At 38.6% G+C, this 9,121-nt stretch overlaps 1 protein-coding gene across 1 annotated transcript; it reads right to left on the bottom strand.

Annotated features, from left to right (window-relative positions):
- Nucleotides 1–2,629: 2,629 nt before the first annotated feature.
- Nucleotides 2,630–8,639, bottom strand: LOC139952993 (cysteine-rich protein 1-like). The gene is made up of 4 exons (XM_071952364.1): nucleotides 8,233–8,639; nucleotides 4,010–4,104; nucleotides 3,290–3,344; nucleotides 2,630–3,080 (listed from the first exon to the last, which is right to left on the bottom strand). Exons 1-4 carry the CDS (start codon nucleotides 8,273–8,275, stop codon nucleotides 3,031–3,033), a joined length of 243 nt encoding a protein of 80 aa, XP_071808465.1. The 5' UTR covers nucleotides 8,276–8,639; the 3' UTR covers nucleotides 2,630–3,030.
- Between the last annotated feature and the right edge of the window lie 482 nt (nucleotides 8,640–9,121).

The raw sequence follows: 9,121 nt of genomic DNA, 5'->3' as shown, positions 1-9,121 counted from the left end.
AGGAATGTGAAGTGATGTTGAAGTTTAAAGTTAAAAGCGCTACTTAGTTAGGGTTAGGGTAATACGCTGGAGGTTTTGGAACATAGGGGTGTAACCAAACCAAGTTAGAGGAAACTTCGACCAATATTTCCAATGTTTAAAACTAATAATCTTTCGTTGGAAGTATTTAAACATTTCAGGAAGTCATTTCAAATAGAGAGTAAGTACTTATTTATGCTATGACGCAATTTGCGATTAGATTAAAAGTATCTAACTATAATACACGGATAAATATGAATACAGCTGGTAGTTCTATAAACTTGGAAGTTTTACATTTATAAACATGAAGTATACAAGAACCTTAAACCAATCATAATTCAACAGCAAGTTTGTGTTTCAGGTTTTACCAAAAATGTGTTGGATTCTGATGGAAGCTGAAAGGTTCTTGTCGAATAAAAGTACCTAGGAAATTTGGTATAAATAAACAACTAGCCAGTACTGAAATACAAACGCTGAAAACGATAGATTGATAATCAGAAATGTCAAAATGGAATGAAGACTTCAAGCTCTCAGACAGGGGGCCACAGAATTAATTAATTTTTTTTTATATAGAACGTTGACTTGGAGAGGCACTGAAATTAACACTAGCACCAACTTTATAAACGTCACATATCGAGCACAACCGATGCTACTGCTACTTATTTTTAGATTTTAGAGCAGAGGGGGGTGGGGCAACTCAGAGCTTTACCTGAGGCCATGCCCTCCATATTATTTCAGATGTGTCAGATATGATTTATACCCAGTGTCTCACCCCTCAAAACTGGTTGCAACAAGAAACATCCCCTGCATGTGGTTGGGGTCTGACACCATGCCCTCCCACACACAAAGGTCAAAGTTGAGCCTCTATCGAAACCAGCATTTCTGACTTGGGTGTGACTAAGTATTTGCAAAGGATATATATAGTACACACTTTTGGATGGTAAGGTTATTCTGCAGCACATAAAGCCATAAGCACAACAAAATGCTAAGCACAGAAAAGTATTGCTTAGCAGGAACAGGTTACAAGCCAAAATCACATGAAGTTTACATTCTTGTGGCTGGTAGCCAAGACAATTGTTGCTTACATGTAGCTAAGAAATTTGTCGATGTCAAGCAGATTTTCTGCTTAGCAACTTTATGAAATTGGAACCACGCTGCTTACTATGGATTTCCCTGCTATACAACCACCACCTGCACTACCAGGCGCAGCAAGCGCAGAAATCTGTGGTAAGCAGAAGGATAAAACTGGACTCTAGTTGTATTTATTTCTATCAGCCTTGTAGTCTGTGAAACTGGCGTCTGCTAAGATCCCCAGCCAATATAAATAACTACAGGCAGTGGAGTGTGCAATCAGACGTAGCCTTATGACTTGTATATCATTCACTATGCATGTACTCCTATGGGATCTTTCAACACTTGGTTATTATAATAAGTCTGCACATGGTTGTATATTGTATCATATGGTTGTATGTATGCCTACAAATTAACATTACCAGCCTGTACACTGCAGCTCATTTTACACTGTAGACTGTGACACCTTACTTACCATAAAAGTGACCTTGTGCGTTCCATAGTATTTCTGGGCAGGCAAGACACTCTCATTGTTTACAATTTTTCTTTCATTTACCACATAAGAGCAATGGAGGCAAATGTTAAAGCTACAATCTCTGCAGTCAAGGCCTGCTGCAGTCTTGTGAATTTTCCCCCAAATTTGAGGCCTGGGCATAGCTCAGGTCTAATGAAGCGAAATCAACTTTTGTACCCAGCTTAACGCTCCTACTTCTGAATAGACCTCATAAATAAACCAAGTTGACAGGCCGCTTCTGAAATCAGTCACTAGAATGGTTTTAAATGATTTGATAATTGGATTGACCCAGTGATTTTAAAATCGGATTAATATTTGGATCTGAAACCCGCCTTTGGATGGTATGGCTTGGCAGCCCAAAAGGAAATGAGTTGTTCTACTTTTCTGAAATCAGAAAGTAGGATTTGTAAAATGTTTTTTTTTCTGACTTTTGAGATGCTCTCTGAAGAGGTGTAACCCGTTATTGAACAATTGTTTTGTTATAGATTTTTCTACTGGTTTATCACCTTTGAATGCTCATTTCAGCTGGACAATTTAAATAAATAAATAATAAATGAGTGTTTAGGAAAGAGCTAAAAATATTACATCCAGACAATTTATGCTGGAATTTTAAAAAAGGTTTTAAAAGCATTTTTGTTTTTCAGCAATAACCTAATTTGGTATCATATTTGTTTTGGAATTGGGTTGGTTCAGTGGTTTCTTTTCCAGCCTTTTACCTCAGTGGACCTTGGTTCGAATCCCACCTTAGACCGAAGCCTTGCATGTAGAGATTAGGTTTTCTGTCCCTATCTGATTGCATGGGTTTTCCCCCATTTTGGTTTTCTTCTCACATCAATAACTGACCATTTCTTAATTACCTCCTATCGCTTTGCACTGCTGGACTTAATAAAACAAAATTAATAAAATAGATTTTTAAAAATCATTGATTAGAAATGAACAATACGGCATGGCATCGCTACTTCAAGTACACTATCTGTAACCATATGGAAGGTCTATCTACCATTAATAGTGATTGATTGGTAATGATTGCAGAGCAAAAATGCTTCAAAGGGTTTTCCATTAGAGTAATGAAACAACGGCTGACAAGGCAGAATTTGAATAAATTATTCAGCTGACAGGAAAGTTTTCAAAGACGCATATTTTTCAGCTGATCGATCAAAAGAAGTCAGGACACCATTCACAGGAACTCATATAAGTCTGGTAACTTGTTTTCTTCGCGGCAGTACTGGGATGAGATGTGACGTAATTGTGCACTAATATACAAGCTCTTTGGTCTAGTTGCAACTGGCTTTGTTGTTTCTGAAGTTGATACTGCAGTCTGATGTTGAGCTCATTGTGTGTCCCTCGTGCGCATACCGGGTACTCTTTATAACTCGTTGAATTCTTTGTGTCCCGGTGCGTATACTCATAACTCACTGATTGCGGGTCTACTTTTTCACGTAGCTATTAACAGCAGATGGATTGCCAGAGCTGTACCCTGCAAAAAACAAAAAAAACAAACATTACAAGTTATAACAACAGTCATGACGGTGGTGTTTTAGTGTTGGATGGATATTTGCTACAAAAGGCCGTGTCCAAACTGCTGAAGCCTTCAATTGGAACAAAGCAGTTCTGTTTAGATACTATCAGATATTTCTCTGGAGGATTGGTGTTAGCATGGACTTTATAATCAGTGAGACTTCGTACCTTTTGGTCCAAATTGGCTGCCGTAGCATGTTTGGCAGTATGGTTTATCCTCATGCTGAAAATGAAAAGAGAATTGTTGATTACAATACTGTATCTAACATATCATGACTGCTACAAAGAGGCTATGGCATCTTGCCCCTGGTCTTGATTAGACCTTGGTGCCCCTTAAAATCAAAAACAATACAAAAACTCTAAAGCAGCTTTATGAAATTGGGCCGCCGTCCTTTGCCGTCTAGTTCTACTCCAGAAAGGTTGATAAACCCCTCGTAGAATTGGGGATGTTTTTGAAACCTTGTTTTTACAAAGCAAAAGAATTCAGTAACAATGACAGTTGTCATGAGAACAAGTAGACCTATTTATCTTACAAGTGCCGACAGACTAATCCAACAATGGAAGGATTTGAGCAAGTCTAGTTAAAGTAAACACAAGCAAGGTCATGTTTTTTGTGTGGAGAAGATATTTCAGTAAAGACAACGTACTCAAACATCTATTGTGTTGAAAGGCCCCAGGCTCTTGTCAATGTAAATTTTCATTCATGGCTTGCATTCCAAAATGAAGAAGAAAAAATAGCCTGCAGTGAACTGCAAACAATTTACAATCTAGGCAAAGGGTTTGCCTTTCACTTTTTCAGTGACGCGGGCCAGCAGGACCAGTTAGCTAGTTCTCTTTGGAAGGAGACTTTTGAACCATTGAGGAATGAAACTAAGAAAGATGTCTTACCACGTTCTGTTTGCCAGGCGTTAATGTCTTCTTGCAGCCATTACATTTGAAGCATGGCTTGTGCCAATACTTGTGCATGGCTACCAACTGCTCAGCTGTGGAAAAAACGAAAAACAATTATCAACGGGTTTTTTTCTTCAGATATTATTGTTATACATGATGTTTCTTTAAAACTTCATGATCAAATTTTAGAGTTTAAACCGCAGCAAGGTCAGCTGTATACTTCAGAAAATCCTAGAAATTGTACGGAGGTTGGGCCATGATATGTTTGCATTTAGAGTCAGGCCCTTCTCTCCGGTGTTTGTCTGGTAGATTAACGATAACATAAAGCCATGTCAACACTTGAGACTTGTTTAGTCAGGGGGGGGGGGGCACAGTGTTCAATATTTTCTTGTCGGTTTCTGAGGTGAGTGATTGCCCGCAGGAGTGATGCTTGCACCAAAGGCGATTGCCTCTGTGCCCCCTGGTCATTGCCTTGGTGCCCTTGAGATGCTCCAGTAGAAATTTACAATTTCTTCATACATGGTGCCCTTTACCAAGAAGTTTTCTTACTCTCCTTTAATAACCCATTGCAGAGACAGCAATTGCCGTAGTCCACTTTGCAAAAGTCCCAATACCATTAATTAAACATTTTCCTTATACTTCATAGTATTCTTCATAAAAATAACAATATTATGTTTATAACGCTTAATCACAGCCTGTAGGGGGCATCAAAACTCGTCTGACATTCAAAGTGCCTCTAACCGGAGGACTTTCTTATTGTGCAGACATTTGATCTTTAACCAGTTTGTAGCTAATTATTGAAACAACTGAAAAAAAAGAAAACATGGTTACTGAGGCGATGTGTTTGTTGTGAAGGTGTGGAGGCTCATAATTGACGCAAAGTTTAAAGGTCAAAAGTAGTACTTTGAAGCAGCCAACTGATTGTTGTTAGGGCGTGCCATCAAACATTTACCCATTGGCAAATAGTGACAGAGGAATTTATTTCAGGTCTTGGTTTTTTATTGGGGTGGGGGGTCGTAAAAGTTCCTTGAGATTCCAGTATGCAGCATTCTGAAAACTCCAACTGGCTGTTTGAAATTGTGGTGTCTAATAATTTCTATTTAAAAAATTGTGTTCTGTTGCAAACTGCTTCACCACTAAGTAGGACCAATGGTATAGATGCAAACAAGAAAGACTCTGCTAGGGACAAAAACATCAGGTCACTAACTGTTTTTATTTTCTTTTCACAAGGTCTTGCAATTTCCCACAGAAACTCTTTTTTCTTGCCAGAACTTTTTCATCTTGTTCATTGCTGTCTCTTGTCAGGTTGCGGCCCTTTTATCTACAACATCTGGACAATTCCAATTAAAAATGGCAGGTAGGGCCTATGCATCTAGATTCTTGCCTGCCTTGTCTAGCTGTAACACACAGAACACTACTGCCAAAGAATGCACCGCATCTTTCAGTCTGGACACCACTGGGTCAAGGTATACTGATCTAAAGGTGTGACCCACATTTCTATTTTCATAACCAAACAATGCAACACAATAAGCTAGTCAGTGAATTATGAATTTCTGACAATGCTATCTCAGTTTATAGTATACAATAAATTCCCTGTGTAAACACTGCAGAGGAAGGAAAGGAATTTCTTTAAGGCCAAAGGAAAACAGAAACTTGTTTCAAGATGCCCCTGGAGCCTGAATATCTGAATTTCAAGAATCTTTTTTTTCAAGTGATTCTGATGTGTGTATTACTTCTACTTCTACTGGATAATCGGTAGGGTCCATGAGACAGGTCATAAAGCCAATACTGCACTGAGGTCATTTATTCATTGCCCCTGGTCATTTTTCATTTGCCCCTAGTTGGTGCCCCAGGCCATTGCCTGTCATTGCCTTAGATACATGTATGGCCCTAGTCATTGCCTCCACGCCCCTGGTCATTGCCTCTTGCCCCTTGCCATTGCATCTAGTATATATGCCCCTAGTTATCAATTGCCTCTTTGCCTGAAATCATTGCCTTGGTGCCCCTAGTCTTTGCCTTCATGCCCCTGGTCATTGCCTCTTGCCCCTTGCCATTGCATCTAGTCTATGCCCCTAGTTATCAATTGCCTCTTTGCCTGAAGTCATTGCCTTGGTGCCCCTAGTCTTTGCCTTCATGCCCCTGGTCATTGCCTCTTGCCCCTTGCCATTGCATCTAGTCTATGCCCCTAGTTATCAATTGCCTCTTTGCCTGAAATCATTACCTTGGTGCCCCTAGTCTTTGCCTTCATGCCCCTGGTCATTGCCGCTTGCCCCTTGCCATTGCATCTAGTCTATGCCCCTAGTTATTAATTGCCTCTTTGCCTGAAGTCATTGCCTTGGTGCCCTTTTGTGGCCTGACTGACCTGAATTTTAAAGCGCTTGGGCTTGAAATGAAATGAAAGTTTCAGTCAGTGAATGAAGCAAGACATAGGAATCAATGAGGGATAATAAAAATTAAAAATCCATAAATTAAACACAGAGACTGCTATTGGTATACCATGAGGCTTAACATCATAGAGCTGCTTCGAACAGCAGAAAATACTGCTTAATAATCCCTACTTAGAAATAATGAGCAGGAAACAGTCACAAATAGTATGTGACCTTCCATTTTGACTGGTGACGCAAATTCTGGTAAGCATAATTTTGTTTTGCTTAGCTTATTTTTTTTGTTTTCATAAAGCAGCTCCATGAAATTTTGCACTGGAATTAAGGAAACAAGACTTTGTATGAGTCGTTCTCTGGGCTCAGCTGTTGTTGATGACAACGTATAGGTGAGAAACTTGCTGCATTTCTGTCCACGCCTGCCCGCACCCATTGCGGATTGGCGGGAGATAATTTCCCCTTTCCTTAAAGTCACCTGGAAATAGAATTTTTTTTCTTTCAAACATAACAGTATATGCTTATGAACAATAAAACAATTTTTTTAGTAATTGTTTGTCACGATTTATATGTTTAAAAAATATATAAAGTTGTTTGGGGGGCTGACTCCGCCTACCCCTTTTGTGACGTCATTCAAGGCAGACTTTGCCTGCAATGCATATAGTAAACACACGTGCAAAGTACATGTACGTCCAAGTCGTGAGTTGGTACATTTCAAAAAGTGTTTTTCTGCATTCAGCAGCAATACACCTGGTCGGCATTGCCGGAAAAAAACAAAAACAATTTTTTTTGAAACGTACAAACTCACGACTTGGTCTGTACATGTACTTTGCAATTGTGTTTACTCTACGCATTACAGGCAAAGTCTGCCTCGATTGACGTCACGAACAGCGCCCTCTCGGGTCGGGGTCTACTCTTAAATTTGTAAATAACATAAGAACTGATTTTTTAAAACCTTAGTTAACTGTTTATTCACATTCAACTCATCAAAACACATATATTAGTGACAAAAGCTTTATTTTGAAAAAATACCACTTCCAGGTGACTTTAATCATCTCATTCTTATTTTTGCTTGAGGGTACAATAAAATTAAAATAAACAATGTTTATTTTAAAATGATTCTTTTTGTGACTCATTATGGTTTGTTACTTTGGGTTGGGCCCAGAAGAGAAAATGGTGAACAAAACATAAAAAAAAAAAAATCACTGTACCAAAGTGAGGCTGGGTAGGTAAATAGTCAGACACCGTCATGACAATTAGTATTCATTATTGCTATTGCAGTCAGGGAACATGAACTGCTTATAAAACAATAGGTCACCAACCAGACTATATAGAAACTATATACATCATACATGTACTTTAAAATTATACAGTTACCAACCGTTACCATTGCTAAGCAGTTACCTCGGTTCTTTATTGCTTGGCAAGGAAATTTCTGGTTTAAAAAAAAAAAACGGATTTATCATGTTTATGAATAAGAATATGATGGGCCCAGCCAGGGCCCAATTTAATTTCGTTCTACTTACTTACTTTTTTTTTTTTTTTTTTTTATAATTAAAAGCTGTTTTCATTTTTTTAATAAGCAGATGCTTGGCGACTTTTTTTGTGCAACAACGGCAAAAATGTAATTTTAGCTGGTCCTATTCATCTGCTAAGAAATGATAATGAGCTTAGCCAATTTTGTGTTTTTTTACATGGCCTACCCAATTCAAACTCTCAAAGAAAAAAAAAGAATGACATTTGAGTTTGACAACAACAATTTCAATTCAACAAAACTGTTGTCAACAATTCAAATGACATACTATTACTACTTATTTTGGCAATCTAACAAAAATGACTTACCATGATATACTGTCTTGTTACATCCAGCACAAGGATTCGACATAATTGATTTAATTGCAGAAACCTTTTCAGTCTTTAAAACAATAAAATTTGAGCAGTAACTATTTCTGCGTTTGTTATGATCAGTGAATCGAAGTCAAATGACAGCAAAAACAACCTGCTGATATTTTCAGACGTTGCGCCTAGCTGCTGCCTGTCTGGGGTGTAGTGTCCCCGAAAATACATCTCAAATCCCACAAAATACAAACCTCACGAAAAAACATTTACCTTCTATTAGCCATAGTAAACATTTCCTCTCTCAAAACCACATTTCTTCTTGAAGAAAGTGGAAGCTCTAAAGGAATAAACACACGGAAAGATTTAACTATTGATGATAAAAGTAGATGGGATGTATTTTGCATGTTTTACTAAAACTTTTAGTGTCTTTTGGGGCTACCGTATGTTATTAAAGCAGACGTTTTTTTGACCTTATACACGAAGTGTTGACACGTCTAGGAGTAAGACTAATAAATCAACAGGATTCCAACAGAGGGCGCTAATACAACTTTTGTGTGTTTTTTTTGGTAATAATTATTAATAATCAGTGTCGGTCCCACTGAGTGACGACACTGTTTTAAAGCTCTCTTTAAGCAGTCAAAGTAACTAACCCTAACCCAGCTCAGAGTTGAGTGACCGCACCCGGTGTCCTGGGGGGGGGGGGGGGGGGGGGGGTGGCCTTTGACACATCTGGATCAGTTGGCTCATATTATTATGCAAGGTCCAGGATGCTCTTTATAATAGTTTTTGGATATTACACAAATTATAACCAGCGCCCTGTCGTCAGTAGTCTTGGTTCAAGACTCTCCTGGATTTGTCACAACAGGGCGCGCTATCACCCCCAACGCGCTAT

The sequence above is a fragment of the Asterias amurensis genome, chromosome 21, assembly GCF_032118995.1.
Source record: "Asterias amurensis chromosome 21, ASM3211899v1".
NCBI classification, from domain to species: Eukaryota; Metazoa; Echinodermata; class Asteroidea; order Forcipulatida; family Asteriidae; genus Asterias; species Asterias amurensis.
The sequence above is the reverse complement of the archived record's forward strand: the minus strand, read 5'-3'. Positions and strand labels throughout refer to the sequence as shown.